Source organism: Symphalangus syndactylus, chromosome 21 (assembly GCF_028878055.3).
Source record: "Symphalangus syndactylus isolate Jambi chromosome 21, NHGRI_mSymSyn1-v2.1_pri, whole genome shotgun sequence".
Taxonomy (NCBI): Eukaryota; Metazoa; Chordata; class Mammalia; order Primates; family Hylobatidae; genus Symphalangus; species Symphalangus syndactylus.
The window spans coordinates 54,092,845-54,117,987 of record NC_072443.2 but is presented as its reverse complement, the minus strand read 5'-3'; the positions used below and the strand labels follow the sequence as shown (position 1 = coordinate 54,117,987).

Below are 25,143 nucleotides of genomic sequence, written 5' to 3'. Positions count from 1 at the left end.
TCCAAAGCCCCTTTCTCATTGTTTCTACTCAAAGAGATCATGGCCACAAGAAGTTGCTCTGTCGAGGGTCCTGGTGCCAGCTAGGTGAGTTTTGGGCTCTGTCACTATCGGTCAGTGTCTGTTACATACTTGGGCCCCAGCAGTGCCCTGGCACTGCACCCCCAACTCCATGGGCACATTCGTCCTGTTCTCTTCATCTCAATTTCCACTCCACAGTTCATTGACTGTGCAATGGTTCCTCCCAGGTCCCCTGATTCCCAGATGTGGCCCAGGGCTCTGCCAGCCAGTCTCAGTGTTTCAAGGTGGCCACCATGACTTTCTGCATGTCGAAGTAAAACACTTCATGCCTTTCTGCACAGAGATTAGCCCTCCACAGGCTCTGGGTTCAAATCCTGGACTCCATTGATTCCCTGGGCAAGTCCTTAAAGCCCACCGAGCCTCAATTTCTCCACTGTAAACCACTGTCCTGGGGGGCGTGGTAAGGATGAAGTGGGCTTGTGCCTGGGACGTTCCTACTCAGCCAGTGGCCTGCCTGAAACACTAGGATCTACCTGTCCATTCAGCCAGGCACCTTTGAACTCCTCCCAGGCGTAAACTCTGTCTGGAAACTCCTTGTGTTGAATAAGATGGGAAAATCCATCCATGAGAACTGAAGCCACAAACCGCTTGCAGGACAAGAGGAGAGAAGGTCTTTGGGAGGAGATGGCCACATCATTTCTAGTCCCCACCTCACACCTCATCTTGGCCTCTCTGGAACATGCAGTGTGACCCAGGGAAGGCCATGGATCTCCGAGACGCCCGGTGAAGCCGGGAGCCTTTTCTATTCCCAGTTAAGGGCCTTTGAGAGGCCTCATTTTCTTCCCTGAAGGTCTCGCCCTTCCAGCAAAATCAGTGTCAACAAGAGGCCCCCTTTCTGGAGTACCTACTGAGTGGCAGTGTTACAAGCATCATCCCATTGAATCCTCAGCTCACCCCTTGTTGAGGGGCTTCTATTACTCTTATCTGAATTCTACTCATGAGGAAACAGGTCCAGAGAGGTTAAGCAATGTGCCTAAGATCACACAGCAAATGAGGGGACGGAGCTGGGATTTGAACCCTTGCTTATCTGATCCCTAACCATAGGAATCATACCAACATTGTAGTTAGTTGTTAACTAATGTGACCTGCATGCCATGGGCACATGCCATGGTTGGCAACCACTAGGCTGAGCCTTGTACACATGCACTTGATAGCTTACTCTCTGATTTTGCATTTTCCACCTCTACGCCCTGGAATGTCAGTTCCACGAAGGCAGGGATTTGTTTTCTGCCTTATCCACCACTGTATTTTGTGCTTAGATGGTGCCTGGGACAAACTATTTATAGGATGTTTTTCATTTAATCTCAGTAAATCTGTGAGGTGGGCCAGCGCAGTGGCTCACGCCTATAATCCTAGCACTTTGGGAGGCTGAGGCAGGTGGATCATTTGAGGCCAGGAGTTTGAGACCAGCCTGGCCAACCTGGTGAAACCCTGTCTCTACTAAAAATACAAGAATTAGCTGGCCATGGTGGTGGGCACCTGTAATCCCAGCTACTCGAAAGGCTGAGCCAGGAGAATCACTTGAACCCAAGAGGCAGAGGTTGCAGTGAGCCGAGATCGTGCCATTGCACTCCAGCCTGGGTGACAGAGCGAGGCTCCATCTCCAATTAAAAAAAAAAAAATCTGTGAGGTAGGTACCTGTATATACACAGATTACAGATGAGGCAACTGAGGCCCAGAGTGGTTAAGCAATGCGCCAAAGGCTGCACAGCAAGTGAGACAGCAAACTTGGCTCCAGAACCCCTGATCCTGACCAGTGCTCCCCTCTGCCTCTCTGAGAGGATGCTCGGACTTAGCAGCAACAAGTGATGCCCATGGCCCCCTGAATCCTTCTCGCCCTCCCAGGTCGTCTACTTCACAGCCACTTTTCCATTCGCCATGCTCCTGGTGCTGCTGGTCCGAGGGCTGACGCTGCCGGGCGCGGGCGCAGGCATCAAGTTCTATCTGTATCCTGACATCACTCGCCTTGAGGACCCACAGGTACTGCGGGGCTGGGACACACCGTCCTCCCTCTCATCCAGGGCTGGGCCGGCACAGGACAGGGCAGGGTGCAGAAGCCACTGGCAGCACATCTTCCGTGGTTCTTCGGTGCACAGGTCTAGCTGGGCCACCGCTCCCTGGTACGTTTCCACCGGGCCTGTGGCAGGTATGCCTGTCCACGGTGCTGACGGACCTTTCTAGCTGTGTGCATCTCTTTTCATGTCAAGGACGTCTGAGGCTGGCCACTTAGAGAGGCTGCTTTAGGCCCTGCACCAGGTAAGGGGGAGAAATCTTCTGATGAGCAAGTCTCCCCCTTGGACCCAGCTTCTGCCCACTGCAGCCACAAGCGCTGCTGCATCCTGGGGATGGGAGACTCGGGGCCTGGAGAGCCTGCGGGCTTCCTTGGCTGTGGGTGGAATTCAGAGTTAATGGCCTTGGAGGGTCGAGGGGCAGATACCGAAAGCCCACCTTCTGGCACTTAGTCTTGTGACCTCGGGGAGGTGGAGAAAGCCCTGGGAGATTTTCTGGGTTTGTTTGAGGACCCGAATCCCCAGGGCCTTCCAGTTGCTTCCCAAGGGCCTGTGCTCTCCTTCCCCACTGCCCTTCCCCCTGGATAGGACACAGGTGGGAGAGGGATTGGCCGACCTTGGAGGACAGCTGGGAAAGAGCTGCTTAGTGAAGATTCTGGAGAGCAGCTTTGCCTGCGTAGTTCCTTGGGAACTCCTTCTGCATTCTAACTTGGGGGTCCGCAAACAGTAACAACAATGGTGGTGACAGCAGCCTTGACTTACGGGCTTGCCATGTAACTGGCACTGGGCTGAATCGCCACTCTGAACCTGGGAAATAGCTCTATGGGGTAGGGCAATGGAGCCCATTTTATAGATGTGAAAACTGAGGCTGCAGGAGTGATATTTACTTGCCCACTGTCATTCCAGGGTTGGAATCCAGATCCATCTGCTTCTGAAGCCTCTTAACCCTGATGCTAGGTCGCTGGGAGGTGGGGTGTTTGATTTCTGGGGCTCCTTGCAGCTCAGTATTGCCTCGAAAGGCACCTTGGATTCGAGCATAAATGTTCCATTCGCATGTGCAAGGTCCCGTCCCCAGGCCATCGCCAAGTGGACATAACCCTCGCTGCCTCCTCCAGGAAGCCAGCTCTAACAGCCCTCCTCTCTCTCCTTGCCACCTCCCTCCCGCACATAGGTGTGGATTGACGCTGGGACTCAGATATTCTTCTCTTACGCCATCTGCCTGGGGGCTATGACCTCACTGGGGAGCTACAACAAGTACAAGTACAACTCGTACAGGCAAGTGTTGCGCCAGCGGGCCTGGTGGACTTCAGAAATGATGATGATGATGTTTAAAGAAAAAGAGAAGTAGGGAGCGTGGCTTCCTTGTGTTGTGAATTAACTTGCTCCCTGACATATGTGTAACTTAGGGACTGTATGCTGCTGGGATGCCTGAACAGTGGTACCAGTTTTGTGTCTGGCTTCGCAATTTTTTCCATCCTGGGCTTCATGGCACAAGAGCAAGGGGTGGACATTGCTGATGTGGCTGAGTCAGGTACGGTGGTATCGGTGGCAGTGGTGGTGGGCACTGCCACCTAGTGTGTAAGCCAAGTACTGCAGGCATGAAGCCAGACCCCAGGGGGCTTTGAGGGGGGACGAGCCTGGTTTCTAAAATGGACCCCCCCGCCACCAAGATGTCCCCCAAATATCAAAGAGTACAAAAGCCAAATTTTAAACATTTTTATTGCAATTTGGCCCGAGGGGTGGCAAAAGCATGGGGGGTGGTTAAGTTGGGGAATTTTTAGCTACCTTAGTGTGGTCTTCCCCGCCCCCCGTCCTTCCCCAGCAAACTCCTGGTTTCCACAACAGAAACCACTTTCCTAACTCAGGCCCAAGTCAGCCACCAGTCGGCATTCCATCACCACCTTCTCAGCCTTGGTTTCTGTATTTTGCACTTTGCTCCCAGCGCGCTCCCTCTAAGCAGACGCATTCATCCATTCCACCGATTTTTCGTGAATGAGTCCCCACTCTGTGTCAGGCACCACCACCGTAGGCACTGGGTGCAGTGTGTGGGGGGAGGGGGCGGATGAGGGGACGACCTACTGGGACGGTGGCAGATCCAACTGGGGGTGGGTTGTAAGCACAGTGTCACCCCTCGGGGTGTGGGCCCGGTTGACCAGGCACTCTTCCTCGGGCTACCTGGAGTCACAGGCATGGAGGATGCCAGTGTCTTAGAATCACGGACTCTGCACAGATGGGGACCTTAGGAATCTGGGATCCCAGAGTTCCAGCAAGGTGCTTCTGGAACCTGAGAATCATGGGGCCTTCAGTTGCTAGAATCTGCAGTCTCTCAGGTGCCTCCATTCTGGGACTTGGCCATGGCTGCTTGAGGTCCTGGGCCTGTAGCTTTAATTGCAGTGGCTTGGGTTATGGGATTCCCTCAGACTCCCAGGATCCTCAAAGTCCACCTTTCCGGCCTCTCCACCCTTACCCGGCCCTGCACAGTTCACTTGGAGGGTGGTCATCAGTTGGTTTTGTTATTTTACATGCTGAGCCCCCAGCCCCACCCCGTCCATGTCCTAATTTCATACAACCTCCCTGGGGCTACCTGGAGGTGGCAAGGGTCCTGGGCTGAGGCTCCTTCCAAGCCGATGGGAGAGCATGAGGGTTATTAACTTCAGGGACCACCATAGACTAGGGTCAGACATAGCCGGAGGCCCTGCCATTCCACTGCCCTTGACCTCCTGTGCCATCTGTATTTGGAACATGAGGCAGTGTCCCAGTCCCTGAGTCCTAGAGCCCTAGCACTGGAGGGTCAGAAGGTGCCTCAGCATCGTGTGTCCAGATGTTCCCTTCTCAGATGAGGAGACCAGCAACCCGAGAGCAAGGGCTTTGCTTGGGATAGGTGGGGCTACAACAGGGCTTTCTGAACATCCTGTCCACTATTTCTCCACTTGTCACATGCTGGACAGGCCTTCTGACACAAGGGTGTCCCCCTCCTGCCACTCAGCCCACCCTGGACACATGCAACAACCTCTGGCCCTTCCAGTGTGAGAATTTGGCCCTTGTGACCTCCCAGAGCCCCTGGCCCCTCCTCACTGTCTTCTTTGCTTGGCAGAGATGCGCACTGCTCAGCCCCATCCTGAGACCCCTGACAACACTGCAAGACCCCCTTGGCAAATCCACGTCACCCCCACACACCTCTCCACTGTCCCTGCTTCCAAAGTGGACCCTCAGATGTACTATTCCCTCCACCCAGCCCAAAGAGCCCCCAAAAGCAGGCCAGAGACTGAGGACGCAGAATGTAACTCCAGAAGTCCCCACGCCCCTTTGGGAGTTTGGCAGTTAGAGTGCTGAGGGGGAGCCAGGGATGATTTATACCTCCTCTGCAGATGGCTTGCTTTCAGCTGAAGGCTTGCAAACCAATTGCAATTGAGTGGGAATCTCCAGGAGTAGGGAGTGAATTTGGCAATGGGAGATACAGATAGGTACATACAATATATCTTCCTCCACGGACAACGAAGTATTTTCATAGACACACATATTGTCAATCTCAGTTGTTTTTTCCTCCCGTCCACTTCAAACACCTTGTCATTTATTCCCCATGGTGATGTCTGAACAGCCGGCACATCAAGGGTGATTATTTCTCTAATAAGCTTTTAACAAGCACCATATTGAGCAAAGTGCATTTGAACAAGATAATTATTTAGCCTAACGGAGTGCAAACAAGACGTGGCATGGCACATTGTCTGCTAGCGGAGAGGCATCCAGAGGTTCTCGGAGTGGCTGGATTATGTCTCCTGGACTTCTCTCTCTTGAGTTCCCCATGCACTTTTAGAGAAAGACGCTCAGACCCTCTCCCAGAGGCTCGCTTGAGAAAGGCAAAACTAAAATACAGAAACGAGCGAATTGAGAATCTTCACAACGTCCCTGGTGGGTTGGGGGTGGTAGGGGCCCATTTTGCATCTGTCTCGAAGCTGGCTGGACTCGATTCCTCATTGAGTGTGGACCAGTCAGGGCCAGCGCTGATGTTCTGTAGGAACCAGCGGGGCCCGTCTGGGTGGAAACGCTGCGGCTTTTGACTCCAACTTCAACTTCGGTTCAAAAGTCATCTCACCGGGTCCTGGAGGCCATATTTTTCTGAACCTAGCCCTGGTTCTTTTAGGCATGTTCTGAGCAGTTTTGGGCTTGGTAACCCCCACTCCTGGTGGGGGTCTCCAGCATCTCAGTGACCAACCACTCTGTTGCTGCTCGAGGATATATTTTGGTCAGGTTTTCTCTGGATTGTAGAAGGACGCACCCTTCCCTGCCACACTGGGGATGTTAACACCATATAATGTGGTTTCTGGTTCCAATTTATTGTAAAGTTGGGTTTTGCTTTTTGTTTTTCATTCTTGAGCCATTCGTCTGGTTTCTGATCCCTGCTGAACAGCTCCTGCTCTGGCCCTTTTTGTTTCCTGCTTCTTGACTTTTTTTTTTTTTTTTTTTTTAGTTGTAGATTTTGCTTTCTTTTGCTGCCCTCGCTTCTCAGACCCACAGGTCTCAGTTAACAACTAAATTCTTTCCGTTGGCATCCGCTTTCAGGCAGGCTGGAGACAAGAGGAGACATTTCTCTCTGTCTCCGGAATGTCTCCCATCAGAGACGTCCCCTGAGCTGACAGAGCTCCCAGCTCTCCAGCTCTCCCTCAGGTTCTATCCAAGGCCCCTGTTTTGAAACCCAGAGCCCTTTTCTAGTGACATGGTATCTACCTCTAAGAATCAATACAGGAAGGCTCCTTGTGAGTCATTTATGGCCATCTGCCCCTTACTTTTCAGGTGGGGAAACTGAGGCCCTGAGAGGGTATGGGGTGATTCAAACAGGAAATTGGAAGAGGATGACTTGGATGCAGGCCTCAGGGCTTCAGGCCTGGGACCTTGCCCCTGCACCCACATTCCCTCAGCTTTGGGCCCTGGTTGGCCCAACCTTGACCTCGTGGGCTTGGCTCTGACCTTGCCAGGGAGAGCCCCGCAAATGCACCCCTGAAGAGACAGGCCTTCTAATGGGCATGGTTTTGTATTGGTTTTTCTTTCCACTCCTGTGGTGTTTTAGCCATTAACTCAAAAATAGAAACCTTCCCTTTGCAAAGGAGACAGGGCGGTCAGGTCACCACCACGCTCCCATGCCTCCTCCCAGCAAAGGCTGTCCACTCGATGGCTTTGCTTTGGGGTGGGAGGATCCTCCCTTTCCTTTGTCTCTGCAGACTAAGCCCCAGGCTCAGTCTGCGTCCTACCCCAAATAACCACGCCCCGACGGATGCTGGTTTGTGAGGAGGCCACGTGTGCTGTGTAGGAGACAGATGCTAAAACCGGGCCCCTCCTGAGCCCCAGCGTGTCCCACCCAAAAGCGAGACAGGCCTGGTCTCTTTCCCCAGGCCAGAGTTCAGACCTGGCTCCCTGCTGTATTTGGGTCTGAGTGTCTTTGTGTGAGCCCAGGGTTCCCAGTGGCTTGGTGGCTGATGTCTCCTCCCCTGTGCCCCTCCCCATTTTCTTTCCTTTCTAGGTCCTGGCCTGGCCTTCATTGCCTACCCAAAAGCTGTGACAATGATGCCGCTGCCCACGTTTTGGTCCATTCTTTTTTTTATTATGCTTCTCTTGCTTGGACTGGATAGCCAGGTGCGTATAAGGGATGGCCCTGGGGCGACTGCCCCTGTGGGGAACCTGACTCTGGGAAAGCCTCCTTATTCCACCTGGGAGGTGGTCAACCCCCTTCCCCCCTCCAATCAGACTGCCAGTGCTTCAGCTGTGAGGGTTCTTCCAGGACACCAGGAATAGAAAAAGCTCTGGGTCCCCAGAAAGTGCATTTGAACAAGATAATTATTTAGCCTAATGGAGTGCAAACAAGACGTGGCATGGCACATTGTCTGCTAGCAGAGGGGCATCCAGAGGTTCTCAGAGTGGGTGGGTTATAACAGGGACAACCAGGGTTTGTGGTTACAGACAAGCCACAAATGACAAATTGGAGGTCATGACTCAATAAGTCATGATGTGGAGCGTCGGTGGGGCACAGGAGGACATGGCAGATGGGCGATACAGAGAAGGGACCCACATTTCTGTGTGAGCCGATCATTGTCTGGGCCATCGTAATCAGTTGCAAGTGCCCAGGAGAAGCCTACGCCACACTCAGGATTCTGTGTTCCCTGGAGCATGCGAGGGGCCGGGCATTGGCTCCCTCCCATGCTTCATACACCGCACAGGCCGGGAGCCTCGCTCAAACCCACCCTGACCTCTGGCTGTCCTGGCTTCTGCCCTCCCAAGGCAGGACTCTTGTCTCCACTGAGGTTCTTTCCTGCACTTCTAAACCCCGCATCCCACCCCTTCAGGGCTCGGGCCTCCACTAGAAGGTGACTCATGGCCAAGGAATGCCAGTGAGAGCCGATGAGTGGCTGCATCTGGCTGTAGAGTAGCCAGTGCCTAGTGCGGGGTAGTCAGCAGTGCTCGGAGGACAATTCACTTGCGCTCCTGAGCCCCTTTCCCTGGAAATAGGTGTATTTTTGACAGGGTCTTGTTGAAACAACAGTTCAGAGCACAGACATGACTCCAGGAGTAGGGACTTATGGCGTGTGGGACAGGCTGGTTGTGTGCCCAGGCCAGCATGAGTCCCTCAGGCAGCGCCACGCAGGTGGGCCGCTGAGAAGCAGGTAGGATGTAGACTGTGTAGTCTGGGTCTGGAGGTCTGAATGCCTCTTGGGAAGCCTTTGAGCAAATGAGACCCCCTGAGAGGTTGGAGCCTGCAGCCAGGGCGGGAGAGCCCTTTGTCCCCCTCCCTGCGGGCCACAGTCTTCAGAGTCATTGTCCCAAGTGGGTCCCCAGAACCTGGTAGGGGAAAAGTCTCTGAAGGTCAAGCAGAGCAGGGTGAGTCCAGAGAGAGGAGGCGGCCAGCCAGCAAGGTCAAGAGCAGAGCAGGGGATTTGGCAGAGAAGGGGGCAGGATTAGCAGAGAAGACAGAACGAAAACATCAGGGAGACGGAAAACAAAATACTTCTGCAGTTGTTGATAGACTTGAGCTGAATAAACAAGCAGGAGGACTCCATTAATCATTCCTAGTTAATGAGTTTGGCCTTCAGAGGCCCCAAGCAAATGGCTTTTATAACTTCTTCCAGGGCTCTAAGTGAAAGAAAAAAATAAAAACAGGTTAATAAATGACAAGGCGTGACATCTTCATGGGCCCAAAATAGGCCACTTGGGCTTTGGAAATGGCTCCCTGAGCAGATGGAGGTGGTCACTCATTAGATTTTCTCCCCAGGAAGTGGGGCCTGGTGGAGGACACGCATCTCTCAGGGAGGCCCCGTGCCAGTGGCACACGGAGAGAATCTGGTGGGCTCTCACAGCCACTCCTCCTACTTTGCAGACAAGGAACTCAAGGCTCAGAGCAGTTAGATGACCTGCCAGGGACAAGGGTAGAAATTGAACCTAAGTCACTGGTCTCCCAGGCCCCATGTCCCAGGGAACCAGGATGGGAATCTGATAGCACAGGTGGGGCCTCCTCCTTTGCATCTATTTGCTTTGTGAACTTGGGGAAATGGGGAAAGTTTTGCAGATGCCAGCAGTGTGCCTCATCCACCGCCAGCACCATGACAGGATCAGAGCCCTCTGCCATAAGAGGTGTTCGCTGGGTGCCAGGCCTCATGGCAGGCTTCTATGTGCGTGTGTGTTTGGGGTGATACACACATTTACCATCTAAACCAGGTTTAAGTGCACAGCTCAGTGGCATTAGTACCTTCAAACATTGTGCAGCCATCGCCACCATCCATCTCCAGAACTTTTTCCTCTTCCCAAATGGAACCTCTGTCCCCATTCAACACTGACTCCTGACTCCCCAGTTTGCCCTCCTGCCAGCCCTGCACCTGGCTTTTTATACATGAACTCCTTAAGCTGCAGTGTTGTGATGCCTGGGTACTATTTTTACCCTTCTTATAGCTGAGGAAACTGAGACTTAGAGAGACCAAGAACTTAGCCAAGCCTCCACACAGCTAGTTAAGGGCTTGATGCCGGGTCCGCCTGTCTGCAGAAACCGTCTCTTACCTGCTAGTTTGTCCCAGTTGGCCTTCCCCTTGAATTCCCCCAAAATAACTTCCTCCTTTTAGAAGTACGGAGATCTACAGCCAACAGGCAGAGGCCTCCCGCTGATGTTATTGCGTCCTGGGCAAGGGAGCGGGGGGTGTGACCCTGACTCATCGGGGTTCCTACCATTGGTGGGAGCAGTCCGTCTGGCCTAAGAGCCATCATACTGCTTGCATTTCTTGGTGAGACAGGGTAGAGGAGTCAGCCATGTGGAGGCAGATGCCTGTTGCCACCCAGGCTACCCAAGAGGGACACGGTTTTTTGTTTGTTTTGAGACAGAGCTTTGCTCTGTCGCCCAGGTTAGAGTACAGTGGTGCAGTCTTGGCCCACTGCAACCTCTGCCTCCTGGGTTCAAGTGATTCTCCTGCCTCAGCCTCCCAAGTAGCTGGGATTACAGGCGTGTGCCACCACACCTGGCTAATTTTTGTAGTTTTAGTAGAAACAGGTTATGTTGGCCAGGCTGGTCTCAAACTCCTGACCTCAGGTGATCTGCCTGTCTCGGCCCCCCAAAGTGCTGGGATTAAAGACGTGAGCCACTGCACCCAGCCGGGACATGGTTTTTTAACAAATTGTGAGAGGAGATGACAGTTGGAACCCACTCCTCCTGCACCCAAAGAGCTCGCCCAGCCCGCTGACATGGGTTAACAGTTATCTCCCACTTGCAGATTTACTCTAATAATTTCAAATCTTTCTCAACATCCCTGCTAAGTGGGCAAGATTCTCCCATTTCTTGGGAAATGGGAGAATTTCCCAAGAGAGGAAAGTGAGGCTCGGAGAAGCCAATCACACAGCTGTTAAGTGAGGGAGGGCCGAAGAGGCTGGTGGAGGAGGGCAGTGTTCTCCGGAAGCACCAGGAACTGAGAAATGGGGGTTTGTGCTGGTCTTGGCCCTGATTCACAGCGACACTGGACCTTTCTGTCTTTAATTTCCCTGTCTCAAAAAAGGAAAGAACCTTTGTTTTTAACTCCTTTTGAAGCTTAGTGTTTGAGCTGCAGGTTTGCTATAATTCAGTGGCAATTTATGTTCAAAACCCCTTCGGCAGACACATGAGTCAGAGGTCAAAAAAGCAGCCCCTTCTCTTGGATCCCTCTCGAGAGCCTCCTGCTCATCTTTTCCCTTATTCCTGGTGGCAGTCTCATCTCTCCAGCCCCTGTCAGCACATGAAAGGGATTTTTCCTCGTTTGTGTTCCTTCCCTGGATTTTCCTGCAATGCGTCCCAAAGGAGGAAGGGGTTAGATTTGTCTGGTAGGAATGCTGGGGAAACGTCCTTCCCAAAAGCATCGTTCAGATGAAAGAACATCTGGGTCCAGGTTGGATAACCTCTTCGACTTTTGAAGGAATCAGATAGGCCTTGGAGGGTGTGTTGGTTGGCAGGGAAGTTTGGGTGTAGCCATCCAAATTTAAAGTGCTACTGTGTGCTCTTTAACCCCAAAGCTTCTCTTCTAAGACTGTGCTACATGCACAGATGCCTGCGCACAGGAGGAGAGGCAGAGCTGAGTCTGGAGACCATCAGCTGGGCATTAGATCAATGGCGATGCCTACCCACAGGGTGGAGTTTTGTCAATTAAAAAATGAGGCAGCTTTCTGTGTAATGATGTGGAACAACCCCCAAGATAAATGGTTAGGCACAGAGATGGAAAGGTTTAGAAAGACTGAGAATTCCCCTGAAATGTTACCTACAGAAGGGCCTTTTCCAACCAGCTGCTTTTCCTTTGGGAGCCCAGGGATGGGTTCCTGGAGTCCCAGGCAGCAGGTGGTTACACAGCGTGTGTGCACACATGCAAAGTCCTCTCATGGGCTTGTGATCCCCCAAGGATTGAAAGCCACTGTGTGACTCTAACCTGAACTGCCTGCCATTCCACTGATGGGGAAACTGAGGCTCAGACTTCCCCTGACCTGCCAAGCAAGTTGGTGCTAAGGTCCACCCATTCATCACATTTGCCGAGCAGCCAATGTGTCTGGCAGGGCTGGGCATTCGAAGCCCAAAAGTGAGTGTGATACCACCCTTATCTTCCAAGAGGATGGAGATCAATGAGGGAGGTTGTCATGGCAACACATTCATGCCCCTGAATGTGCCAGGACAGAGGGTCAGCATTGGCTTCAGAGGCACAGTTGTTCTCAAGCTGAGCTTTGGAGGATGGGGAAAGGCATTCTGGCAGCAGGAACAGCCTAAGCGAAGATGCAGAGGTGTGGAATATTTGGCCAGCTGGGTGTGGACCACTGCATGTTGCATTGTCTGGCTCTGAGGAGTGGCAGGTGGGACTCCCCAGGCACAGCCAGGGAGTTCAGGCTCCCACACTTGGACTTGATCTCACAGGCCAATTACAGACACAAGGATGGTCTCATCTACTCCTGCATTGTGTGTGCCTGGGCCCTTCCCTCCGAGCAGCAGGCAAGGGTGGCCTGAGCGTCAGCTGCTCACCAGCTCTCTCTCTTCCCCTCCTCAGTTTGTTGAAGTCGAAGGACAGATCACATCCTTGGTTGATCTTTACCCATCCTTCCTAAGGAAGGGTTATCGTCGGGAAATCTTCATCGCCTTCGTGTGTAGCATCAGCTACCTGCTGGGGCTGACGATGGTGACGGAGGTAGGTGGCTCTCTCACCTGTGTTTCGGGCTTGGTGCTCCAATGCCCTCCTCAAGGCCATAGTGGAGGCAGCAGCTGGGTGAGAGGGCCAGGCAGGGGCTTCATCTCCCAGCCCCACCCAATTCAGGGGTCCTGCTTGGACCAACACTGGGGGCAGCACGAAGGGGCTCACGAGCCCACAGCTGACCCAAACTACCCAATTATTTTGCCAGTTGCTGTGGCAACACTGTGACCACCTGCTGCCCTCTGTCCTGGGAAGAGGATCTTCAGCTGAAATCCATTTCACAACAACTCTGTTCACCCCTGACTGTGTGCCCTTCTCAGGCCTGGGGGTGGGGTGGAGACATTCTCAAGGGTAAACGCAGGCCTCCCAGGAAATACAGCGCCATGTGGAGGTGCGCCACCTTGCAGGTCACCTGCCACAGGGCCAAGTCCTGGTGGGTATGGGTTGATAGGGGGCACATACACTATTCAGAGGGTGGGCAGGGGCCAGGAGGAGGGGTGATTTCAGATGCAGACAAGGGAAGCAAAGAGCAGAAGGGAACAGGAACGTCTAAGACGTGTCTAGCAAGAGGCAAGCCAGATGAGATAAAGACTGTACTAAGAATGGAAGCCTCGCATCAAAGCCAGGGCACGCTCTCTCCTGCAGGCCCCCCCACCACTTCCCCTGTTCCCCAGGAATGGGTCCCATTTAACAATTCTCCGAAAACCTAATTCAGGGCTTCACTTTACCATTTTTCCTTATCAGAAGTAAAAGTGTTTTTCTGAAGGTGTTTGTAAGAACCCCCACCCCAGAAGTCAGATTGCAGGGCCACTCACTGAGCAGCTGGGTGACCCTGGAGTCTTCTCTGTCAGCTGCACTTGGTGTGAAGCACCTCCTTGGGAAGCAGGCTCCCATGGACCCATCATTTTGCTTTTGTTTATCTGTATGTGTGTTTTTAGTTACATTTGTCAAACATGAAGTTGAGCATCTTTTTGTATATTTATCTGGTCGTCAGAATCTTTGCCCATTTTTCTCTTGGGTTTTTTATCTTGTTGATATGCCAGAGCTGTTTGTATATGAAAGAAATTAGAGACTAGGTAGGAAATTGACCTTCTGTGGTTTTTTTCTTCACAGGGTGGCATGTATGTGTTTCAGCTCTTTGACTACTATGCAGCTAGCGGTGTATGCCTTTTGTGGGTTGCATTCTTTGAATGTTTTGTTATTGCCTGGATATATGGTGAGTACAGATTTTTTCATGTCCTTTCTCAAGGTTCTCCTTTGGGCTTCTCTACTTAGAAGCTTCAGAAGCAGAGAATACTAACGGGAACTCATTTGAGTTAAACAGTAGGCCCTCCCTACCTAGACTACACAAATAATCTCACTGTAGCCACGCTGAAGATCCTCCTGGTGCTAAAGGTGTGAGGTGCGACTGGATGTTTTCACAGATTCAGAATCTGGTTGTGCAGGACCTGGAATGTTCCCTTTTTGGGTTTGAGTTTGGGCTATGCCCTAAGATTGCACACCTAGGGTTTGGGGTGTGCCTCAGATTGCCAGAAAAATCCAAGATGCAGAGTTACATTTGAATTTCATGTAAATGTCTGTTTCTGCCGCACTTGGATATCCATGGTGTGGAGATGCAGAGGCCTGGATCAGATCCCAGAGACCCGCCTCATGGCCCCTGAGCTGCTGCTGGCCTTGAATGCTGTGTCAGCAAATGTCCCCCTCTGTCTCTTGCAGGAGGTGATAACCTTTATGATGGTATTGAGGACATGATTGGCTATCGGCCCGGGCCCTGGATGAAGTACAGCTGGGCTGTGATCACTCCAGTTCTCTGTGTTGTGAGTTCCATTTCTGTGGCTCTGGCTGGTGGCCTCTTCTCCCTGGGGCTTGACATTTTCACCCGCTAAACCATCTTTCATGCAGCATCTGTTCAGCGTGGGCTTGTAATAAACCCAGCTTCAGCCCTGCCTGGGAGAGGGGAGGAAGGCTGCTCCAGGGGGTTAACTTGAGTTGAGTTTTGAAGGATAAGTAGGAATTTGTCAGGAGGAGAAAACAGGAAGGACATTTCTGGCAGAGGAGCCAGCCTGTGCAGGGCCAAGGCATCCTAAAAGAGGAGGGTATATCTGGAGCATGTTGAGAAATCCAGGGGATCCAGAATTGAAAGCACGTTCTTTCCCCAAACCTTCCAGAGCTCATGAGCTCAGTTTGGGTCACTGGGGAAGTAGAGGGGCGTTTGGGATATCTAGTAGAGAGCTCATAGACACTGGAAATGGAGTGTTTCCATGGAGAGGTGGGGGTAGTAGCTTAGAGAGGGGAAGTCCTGGGTTCTCCCAAGGGTAGGGAAGCTTTGGACTCACCCAGGCCCAAGGGCATCGGTGTGCCACGTTGTTCTTCCCACAAGGATGCTCTCACCCGCCATGTTGGAGTTGGCCTTGGCACCTGCCCGTGCAGTCTGCTTCATGGTCCCACTCCAAGGTGCCAGTGAATGAGAATTCCTCCATGGCAAAGCCGTCAGGGTTTGCAATCAGTTGTGACCATTGGAGCTTATTGCCAGGGAGACAACATCCGTCCTGCCATTCACAGCTCCACTATGGGGGGCACAAATGGCCCAATATTCCTTGGATTTAGGAGACAGGTGCTGAGGACAAATAGGCCCTCCCCTCCGTGACCTGCTGTCAGGCCAGACTAAGTCAATGTTGCTGTTAACTCATGGTATGACCTCAAGCAAGTCACTTCCCTCTGTGGGCCTCAGTTTCCCCACTTGTAAAACCAGGAGACTGTGAAGGAGGACCCCGGGGGCAGCTGACGACCTTAGACTGTTACTGCTATTTAATATGCATGAAGCCTTTTCCTCTGAAGTACAGACTTTCTCCCACAAAAATAAGTAATGGTAAGAGCCAGTAACCACAACAATTGGCAAGTTTATCATTGGAGATGAGTTTAGTTGGCCCACCTGTGTTCTCATTCTGGTTTAATGTTTGCTTGTGGGCAGCTCTTCTCACCACTCTGACCCTCGGTTTCCTTATCTCTCTCCCTGAGGAGCTGGATACGTCAGAGATAGGCTGCATTCCCAGGTGGTGAGATGAGGTCACCCTCATGGAGAGGAATGGGAAACAGGCAGGCACTGGCTGCAAGCTCCTCCTGCTTGGGAGGGCCCAGGGCAGCATCTCTTGGGACTCACTCATCTGAGCCACAGCCCTACACGTAGGGACGGGAACAACAGCAGGGCCAGACGTGCAGTAGGTACCCAGTAAAAGATGCCTGCAGGCTAGTGCTCTCCCTTGCCCCATCACCGACTCTGCTTTAGAAAGATGCATCTTCCTGTCAAATCCCAGTTACTAGGTGTTGAAGTGTTAGGCCATTTTCACACTGTGGACCAATCCAAGGCCACCTTGGGCCCTCCTCAGAGATGCTCTCATTCTGACTAGAAGCAGAAGCCCCGGGAGCCCCCAGCCAGCCTTAGGTGCTCTTCTCACAGAGAACGGGGGGCTTTGCTCCCTTGAGAGGCACAGGGCTGACCCCACCCCACCATTCATGCATGCTGATGGCCACTAGCCATTAGCATGGACCCAGGGCTGGGCTGTGGACACCCAACAGGGCAAGGCCCAGGTGCCCAGGACCCTGCTGCTGGTGGCTCAGAGATAGAGATGGAGGGTGGCAGTGGGGGAAGAAAGGCTTTCATCTATGCTGCTAGCACTTATGGTGCACTTGTTATATGTACCTGGAGCTGCACTGGGTGTTAAAGAAAAAGGACAAGACACACACGTGCCTACTCTCAGACTCACAGTCTGGCAGAACACGTGTGCCCAAGAGATGGTTACAATCTCTCGCTTTCTGGAAGGAGAGGTCTGGGTGGTGCCTGGGCAAGTAAGGCAGGCCCAGTGGAGCCAAGTTAGGGTGAGAAGAAGATGAGGGGGAAAGAGGGCCAGGCAGAGGAAACAGCCCATGCCAAGACCCAGAGATCAGTGGCAGAGGAGCTAGAAGGAATTCTTCAGGGTGGCTGGAGTGTGGACATGGAGGGAGAGCTGAGGCGGATGAGGGAGGAAGGGGTACAGCTTCTGCTGACACTCCCGGCCGCACCGAGGAGGTTGGGCTGCATCTGCTGGCACTGGGAGCCACAGAAGGGTTTTGAGCAGGGAAACGACTTACTCTGTTTTCACCGCGGGGTGGGGGGCGGGGGGAGATCCTTATGGCAGCAGAGAGGGGTGTGAGGCCTGAGCCAGTCCTTTCCCAAGGAGAGAGACCCTTCCCTCGGGTTGAGGCCACTCCTGGTCCCAGAAGCTCCCCACCCCCCAATGCCCAGGACCCCTCTCCTGACTGCTCCCATCTCTCCTCAGGGATGTTTCATCTTCTCGCTCGTCAAGTACGTACCCCTGACCTACAACAAAACATACGTGTACCCCAACTGGGCCATTGGGCTGGGCTGGAGCCTAGCCCTTTCCTCCATGCTCTGTGTTCCCTTGGTCATCGTCATCCGCCTCTGCCAGACCGAGGGGCCGTTCCTTGTGGTAAGTGCTTGGGCCCAGGGCCAGGGGAGGTGGGAGGCGCGAGGCCAAAGGTGATTGTTATCAGTTTGCTGCGTGATCTCAGGCAAGTCACCTGCCCTCTCTGAGCCATAGTTCCCTCACCCATCCAGTGGTTCAGCTTGTGGGCAGGAGAGTGCATTGTGGGAAGACGGGAAGCAAGTACCGTTCACATAGGAGAAGGCTTTATGGAGACATTGGAAGCTGGGCTGTGGGGTGAGGAGGAACTTGCCAGGTGGAGAATGTGAGAGGGAAGGTGTTCCTGGTATTGGCAGGGTGGGGGTGGGCAGTGTGGCTGGAGAGGGGACTGTAGCTTTGGATGCCAAGGTAAGAGCTGGGGCTTCATCCTGGGACCAGTGGGCCATGTTCCTGAAGCAGTGGGACAAAGCCAGGAGCCTAGGGAGGAAGCCTGAGCCCCACCCAGATGCCTTCTCTTATTGAGGAGCCGAATTTAGGGTCATCCCAGCCCATGCTGGGGTCTTCTCCGGATCTGTGGCGGCAGCCAGACCTCTGCCTCTGTGCCTGCCGGGGCCTCCCCTGGCCCCACCTACCTTCAGCCTCCTCTCAGAAATTCCTCCAACAGCCCTGGAGATCCCAGGCCCTGGCAAAGGCCCGACTCTTTCCAAGAAATTCTTTTCTCAGAATCTCCCTTAACCTTTTGAGCTTGGACTGGCTCCAAGAGTGCACTGTTTTGTTCTGGGCTGTTTTTATTGTTATTCTCTTTTAAAAATCTGGAGCCAGGATGTCCTGGGGCCCTGGCTCCCTGCTGGGCTGGGTCCTGTTTCCTCCTGGGCAGGGGAATGGCCTGGAGGTGGTGCTGGTGGCAGGGGAGGGAGGGGAGACTGAGGAAGCTAGCAGGGCAGGAAGAAATCCTTGAAACTGGGGAGGCCCCTGGGGTTATCGTGGAGCTTTTGACCCATTCTGTTTTTTCAGAGGACAGAGGGCAGGACCCCAACCAGTCTTTAGCCAGAATGCTGAATGGCCCTATGAGCTGTTAACAGACTGAAATATTGGGCCTGGGGACAGACAGGGAACAGTGACTGTCCTGAGCCCTCCAGGTGACCGCTCAGTACTCCAGGCCAACCCAGCCAGAATTTCCACAATGTCCTTACTGTCCAGAAGCCAAAGGGTTCATTAGGGCACAGCAAGGGGTCTCTAAAGGTTCTGATTGGTCTCTGCTCTGATTGGTGAGTGCCCACAGCAATTACATACCATTGGTTCAGGGGGACACCCAACAGGTCACTAACTTAGTGTCCTTCAAATCCTCATTTTAAAATATTGGTCAAGCCCACATTTAGAAGTTTGGGTGGAGTGGGGTTTGCATGGAGGAAAGAGGTGGGGGAGTGGGTGAGGGCAGGCTTCACCCCACACTGGTACCCTGTCCTGCTGTGCCAATCTGACTTCACCAAAGGCCCCTCTGAAGGCAGTTGAGCCACCATCTGTCTATCTTTCTTTATGTGCCCCTCAGGGGCTCCCACCTGCACAAGGTCATTAAGGTGGCCTCCCAGCCATGAGCTTCTCTCTGAGCCAGGTTCTGGCAAACCCAGATCTCTGCCCCAGGATGGTTCCAGCTCTGCCTAAGCCTCCTGTGTAGGCAGAGCCCCAAGTGGCTGCCTGGGGGTTTGACTCTCCTCCGCCCTCCCAGGCACAGCCCATTGTATGGATGTAGAGAGGCAAAGTGATGGAGGGAGAGTTGGCAGGTGGCTCAGGTGAGGGAAGCCACAGGGGTAGGGCTGGGAGCAAACTAAAGAAGGTGCCACAAGGAGGCGACCTGGGCCCGGAGTTGCCAGATCTTGCAGCTTTTCAAGAAAAGATGGAAAACTGGATTTAAAAAACAAACAAAAAAAAATAGAGACAGGGTCTTGCTCCTTTGCCCAGGCTGGAGTGCAGTGGCACAATCACAGCCTCAAATTCCTGGGCTCAAGTGATCCTCTTTCCTCAGCCACCCGAGTAACTTGGACTACAGGCACGTACCACCATGCCTGGCTAATTTTTAATTTTTTTTTTTAAGAGTTAGGGTCTCACTGTGTTGCCCAGGCTGCTTTTAAATCCTGACCTTAAGCGATCTTCCTGCTTCCCAAAGTGCTGGGATTACCGAAAACTGGGTTTTTAAATGAAATACTGTAGCTTTTAATAATCAGCTTTTAGAAATTTGTAACATACCTAAGTTAAATGTAAATGCCTAGAAAGAGGGCTTGTTGTTTTGTTTGTTTGTTTGTTTGTTTTTCAACTGCTGGCCTATTCAAGTCTCTGAGTTGACACTTGGCAAGAGGTGGACTGGGGAGTGGGAGTCTGGTTGAGTCCCAGTTCTCACATGGGTTTTCTGGGTATCCTTGGAGAGGGACACTCAACCAACTGTGAGGACAAAACTCACCCTGCTCAGGAGTGATCTAGAATTCCCATGCAGCTCCTGTCTCTTGGAAGGGCAGCTCAAATGCAAGCCAGCTTCTCCAAGCCCTTAAGATGTAAACCCTGCTGGGAGGACTGGATGCCTTCAGGAAACTAGGGAAGACCTGTCTCTGCAGTGTAAGCAGTGGTTTGGCCGAGGAAGGAAACCACCAACAGGAATTCTGCCTTGAGTCAGGGCCTAGCAGGACCTTAGGAACGCCTTAGTTCAATTCCATTATTTCCAAAAAGGACAAAAACAGGAAATCAGAGAGGGTGTGAGTTTACCAAAGACCAAACAGCACATGAACCAATTCAGGAGGAGGCAAATGGCCCCAGCAAAGGGGAGACCAGGCCGCCTGACTTGTCCCCCCTCACTCCTGTCATCCTTCTCCAGAGAGTCAAGTACCTGCTGACCCCAAGGGAACCCAACCGCTGGGCTGTGGAGCGCGAGGGAGCCACACCCTACAACTCTCGCACCGTCATGAACGGCGCTCTCGTGAAACCGACCCACATCATTGTGGAGACCATGATGTGAGCTCTCTCGGGTCGACGGGGCCGGCGGCTTTCCTGCTGTTTACTAACATTAGATTCTCATAGGACCAGGTTTACAGAGCTTTATATTTGCACTAGGATTTTTTTTTTTGTAATTGTCACAGAAAATGTAATTGTGGGTATGTGTGCGTGCGTGTGTGTGTGTGTGTATCGTGTGTGTGTGTTTTGTTTTGATTTGGGGGATATTTTGTACAAAAAGAAAACCCACGGGAAGATGTCCGTGGAGAGGCAGAGCTTTCATACTGAATTAGATGTATTTTATGGGAATTTGGTAAATTTTTCTTTGTATTTTTTTTTACATACAAGTATATATACACTTAGAGATTGTCATATACTTTTACCACTTGAATTGATCTTCTTGCCAGCAATAGATCTCATTTTCAAAAGCAATTCTTCGGTGCTGTGTAGCTGGCGGAAAGTTCTGTCCAGTAAATGCAGGATGGAATTTTCCTGGGACTCTACACCCATCTTAAGGTGGTACACCTTCCAAATCCTGGTTCAGATGGAAGAAATAGCAGGAGAGAGGACCTATTAGCTGGCACACTCAGAGGGAAGGAGAAAGGAGGGCTGTGAGGAGATACCTCATTAAACTTGGCTTAGTGAAGAAGAGAGATGCCAAAGGAATGAACCAGCCCTTCACATAAAGGAGACTAGCTGAAGCTGAATGAGGAGGCCCTATAGCAGAAGTCTGATTCTAAGAGCAGTAGAAACTTGTACCAGAAGCAAAATCCCACTTTTAATTTTGAGATGGTGAGTGGATAGTCAGTAGACCGTCAGAACCACTGGCCAGAGAGGGAGCTGCTAGAGATCCAAGAAGGCTGGCAGGAATGAGGCTCACAACTCAGCCTCACAAGAGGTGGCGAAGGCACAGGAGGCCACAGTCCTTCTTGGGGCATTCTAGGCAGAGAAAGAGCAGAGGCTCTCCCGGCAGGAGCTGGGGTCTCAGGGCTCAGATGAGTCTGTTGCATTTGAACTGGGGTCATAGCAGGTTCTGGTCATTCCCCAAGCAACATCTCAGCATCTCTTAAAGTTGCCTGCAGGAATGAAGCATGACATACCTGTTGAGGGACTAGGGGAGGGGTAGGGAGGTGAGTGGACCAAAGGATATAGGCCCCAGGCATGCAGATGGGCCCGGTGTCGGGGAGGGGTGCTTTCTTTCCTCATCTCCCCACTCCCCACTCTCAGCCTGGGAGACTCCTGTGAAGCCCTCGTTAAAGATGCCACCCTGGGCTGCCCTGGCACCTAGCAAGGCACACCAAGAACAGCTTTTGAGTCTGGATCCTCCACTGGGGGAAGTGCTCCCAGTTCAGAACAAGGGCAGCCCGTGGTGCTGACCTAGAATATAACAAAGCTCTTCACTTCAAAACCCCTGCAATAGCTGGGTTTACAGACATTCACCACCTGGGGACCCAAAAGAGAAGGCCTAGGAGAGTTTTCTAGAAGGTTGGGATTGTCAAGGTCCTGGCCCCCCAGAACTGGCTTGATCAAGGGTCTTATGTGGAGCACAGGTTGTCTCTGAACCAGGAGAGAAGGTACTATACCTTTCAAATCCCACGGGCAGACACACCCCCACCCAGCCCCTATTTGGACCTAAACTGTGCCATTTGAACAGTCACTTCCAAGCTCAGTCTAAATGAAACCGAAAGATGACCATGCACAAAGGCAGTCACTGCCTCGAGGGGTGCAGACCGCAGAATTTTCATAGCAGGGGCTCTTGGAACCCTGGAAACCCCCTTCTTAAATTTGGGAGGAGGAGTAAGCCTTTGGTGCTCCCCTCCTAAGGGGCAATTCTGAACCCCATCTTTGGCAGGCATACATATTTCACTGTTTCCAAAGCTATCTACTCTGCCAAACAACACCCAGTCCTATTCCAAACTCTCAACGATTCTATCTTGTTCCTATTTTTCTATGTATTTATGGTTGCCATTGTGTCTGATTTGATTTTACTGTTTTTTCCCTGATTTTATGGAGTAGCATTGTGACCTGTTTTCCTTTGTCTTATATAACTTTAGTAAACTAACCACTGTCAATGATTGAGGGCAGGTGGCACGTGGGGAAGAGGGGACTTGGCATGCAGTGGCTACCTGGGCATTTGTGGTCATTTCAGTCTCCATCTCCCCAGCGGGGGCTCCCTGGGTGAAAGGCCACAGTATTTTGGGTTGGTAGGCAAATTGCAACATTCTGGACATGGCCTGAGGAAGGCCTCTTCTTATAAGATTCTCAGACCAAATTCTAGACCAAAGACACATGCAGACCAAGTCCCCAGGCCCCGCCTGGAAGGAAGGCCAGCCACCTTCCCCAAGTCGCTCCTCAACTCTCCCCAAGGCACCTGTCTCCAATCAGAGCCCTCTCACCCAGCCAGCCCTGGCTCTGTGTGCAGAGCGTAGCTCTGCGAGTACCTGTGTAATAATGCTCAACCTTCATGTCTCCGTATAAATGAAACTTTCCATGAGAGCTCATGACTCTGGTCCACCTGTCTATAGAGAATGGGCAAAGTACTTCACCTGCTTTCTGCTTGGGATGGGTCAGAAATGCTGATGCCCGCACATAGCCCAGCCAGCCAGATCTGGAAAGGAAGCGAGGGAGTTGTTTAAATCAACTTTTTAAGATGAAGAAGTGGGAGATACCGCGTTGAGATGGGCCATGCTAGGGCCGCAGAGGAGATTTCCTGACGGTCAGGGAGCCAAGGGCCTCCAGGGTCCCCTAACCCAACGCCCTTGTTGTAAATGAGGTAACTGAGGCCCAGGGAGGCACTGTGAGCCAGGAATGGATTTTCTTGAAACAGCTCTAGCTGCAGGTTCTCCGAGGTAGGTGCAGGGAATGGTGTGTGTATAACCAGGGCTACATTCAGCAACATCCTCAAGGTCTTCCTGACAACAAAAGACAAGCCTTTATGGAAAAGGAAATGCCCTCCCCTCCACGTTCAGGGATGAGGGGAGCAGCAGCAGCCACACCCCCACCATCCTCGCAGAATCAGAACCATGCTGTGGCTCAGTGAGCTGGGTGACTCTGGCCTCACCTGCACACCTCAGCCCTGCACGGGGCCCTCCTTCCTCCCAGCAGCCCTTGGTGAGCTGGGAATTGAGATCCCTGTTTGTGAAAGAGGAAACTGAGGTGCAGAGAAGCCAGAGGTGTGCCAGATCTTGGGCAGGATTTAGATGAAGTCGCCCTGGCTCCAGACTGACCCCGAGGCTCTGCGGGGAGTTTCCAGGCAGCAGAAAGTGGCCTTGGATTCTCTCCAGGGCAGCATAACCCCTGGGCCATGTGCAGCTCCTTCACTGTCCCCTGGATCCTCCAGCACACCCCCAAAGACGGTGGGGAAACACAAGGGGAGAGCATAGCATGGCCCCTCCAGCCCACTTCAGGGCACTCTTGTATCACCCGGGTACCACCACACTGGTCCCCGACCCAGCCAGCATCTCCCAGCACAGCCCCTCTCCCTGGGGAAATGCTCTGGGTAGCCAGTCTAAAGGCAGAGGCACCTAACTGCTCCCCGCACCCCACCCCACCCAAGATTCAGACACAAGCCAGGAAAGGACCCAAGAGAAAATCCTTCAAGGTGGCCTGAGTTCCCATCCCTCCCTCAGACCCATGTGGTCCCAGGCCAGGCTGTCTGTGTAGACGCGGTAAATACCACTGTGTGCAAAAATTGAAGTACAAAACCACAAGACTAAACAAAACAAACCCAGAGAGCAAAACTTGTAGAGGTGGGCAGTCCAGAAAGCAGGGGGCAGCCCTCCCCCTTTCCTTCTCTCCCTGACCCTCAGAATATATATTGTTGTAATAGGAAGCATTTTTTCATTGTTCTCTTGTGGGTGTCACTACAGACATGTTCTGGCGTGTTCTCCGAGGGATGGAGCATCCTGTTATATATTTGACTTCAAATTTAGATGTTGGCTTCATTTTTTTTTTCCCAATTAATCTCCCAATCCCTAGCAACTGTGACTCTGTATTTAGCACAAGAGAAAGCTGAGAACATGGGTCTTGCCTCCTTCCAGAAATATGTCTGGCTCATCAGGACATTTTTTTAAAACTTCAAAATATTTTTAAGATATTTTAAACTTTTATAAAAAAAAATCAACCAACAAGAGACTTTTCTGAGGAGGAACATTTGTATTTGAACAAGATCCTTGGTGTGTAGTTCAGTCTTGCAGTATACAAGCTTTTGTGTATAAATAATGTTTTATGACATGATTCCCTGTATTTTGCAGGGGTTTTTTTCTCTTTTGCTTTTTAGATAAATATGTATATCGATATTTTAAATTCATCTTTGCTTTTTTTAGAGGAGTTTGTAATCACCTTATAACATGAAAATAAACATTTCCTTTTTAACATCCAACATGTGTGGGTTGTGTTCTGGTGAGGTATTTCCCCCGCAACGTTTGGCAAACGCATTACATTTTATAAAGGGCTTTCCGTCCAATCCCTCAAAGGTAGGTATTTTCCCAGGTTAGAGGTTCTGACATGGAGGCTCGCAGAGGAAGCAGCTTGCTCACTCAGGGGTACACAGCAAGTCCATGAAAGAACCTGGATTCGCACCCAGGCCCATGAGCTCTTGGCTCTACTGGCTCTACCTGCTACATGCCCAGCCCTGTACAGCTGGGAGATCTGGCAGCAGTCATCTGAGCCTCAGTTTCCCCATCTGGAATAAACCATTGTCCCCATCAAGGCCACCGGGATGATTGGAGGTGATGCTGTTAGCCTTAGGTGCTTACCTGCTGCGGCTTTCAGTCCCTCCTTTTTAGCCTTGGGCTGCCCTGCCAGAAGTGCAGAAAGCGGGTGGCGGGGTGGGGGAAAGGGTAGAGGAGGAGCAAACCTGATTGCCCTTCTCCCACTCCCCCACCACCAGGTGCAGGCACTCATTAATACCCAGTCAGGGGCTCTCTGGGGTCAGAACAGGTCCATGTTTGGGGCAGCCTTCCTGCCAACAGCGCCCCCCACCCTTTGGGA

The 25,143-nt window shown here is 52.1% G+C and overlaps 1 protein-coding gene across 4 annotated transcripts in view; it reads left to right on the top strand.

Annotated features, from left to right (window-relative positions):
- The window catches only part of SLC6A6 (solute carrier family 6 member 6), an 87,509-nt gene extending 62,977 nt beyond the window's left edge, over positions 1 to 24,532 (top strand). For all 4 annotated transcript variants that reach the window (XM_055260617.2, XM_063630695.1, XM_055260615.2 and 1 more), the window contains 9 exons: positions 1,924 to 2,058; positions 3,259 to 3,362; positions 3,494 to 3,618; positions 7,603 to 7,715; positions 12,611 to 12,748; positions 13,865 to 13,967; positions 14,468 to 14,568; positions 17,068 to 17,238; positions 20,036 to 24,532. In XM_055260617.2, coding sequence (XP_055116592.2) covers positions 1,924 to 2,058; positions 3,259 to 3,362; positions 3,494 to 3,618; positions 7,603 to 7,715; positions 12,611 to 12,748; positions 13,865 to 13,967; positions 14,468 to 14,568; positions 17,068 to 17,238; positions 20,036 to 20,176 — 1,131 coding nt within the window. In that variant the 3' untranslated portion in view covers positions 20,177 to 24,532. The remainder of the gene's footprint in view (positions 1 to 1,923; positions 2,059 to 3,258; positions 3,363 to 3,493; positions 3,619 to 7,602; positions 7,716 to 12,610; positions 12,749 to 13,864; positions 13,968 to 14,467; positions 14,569 to 17,067; positions 17,239 to 20,035) is intronic.
- Positions 24,533 to 25,143: the final 611 nt, after the last annotated feature.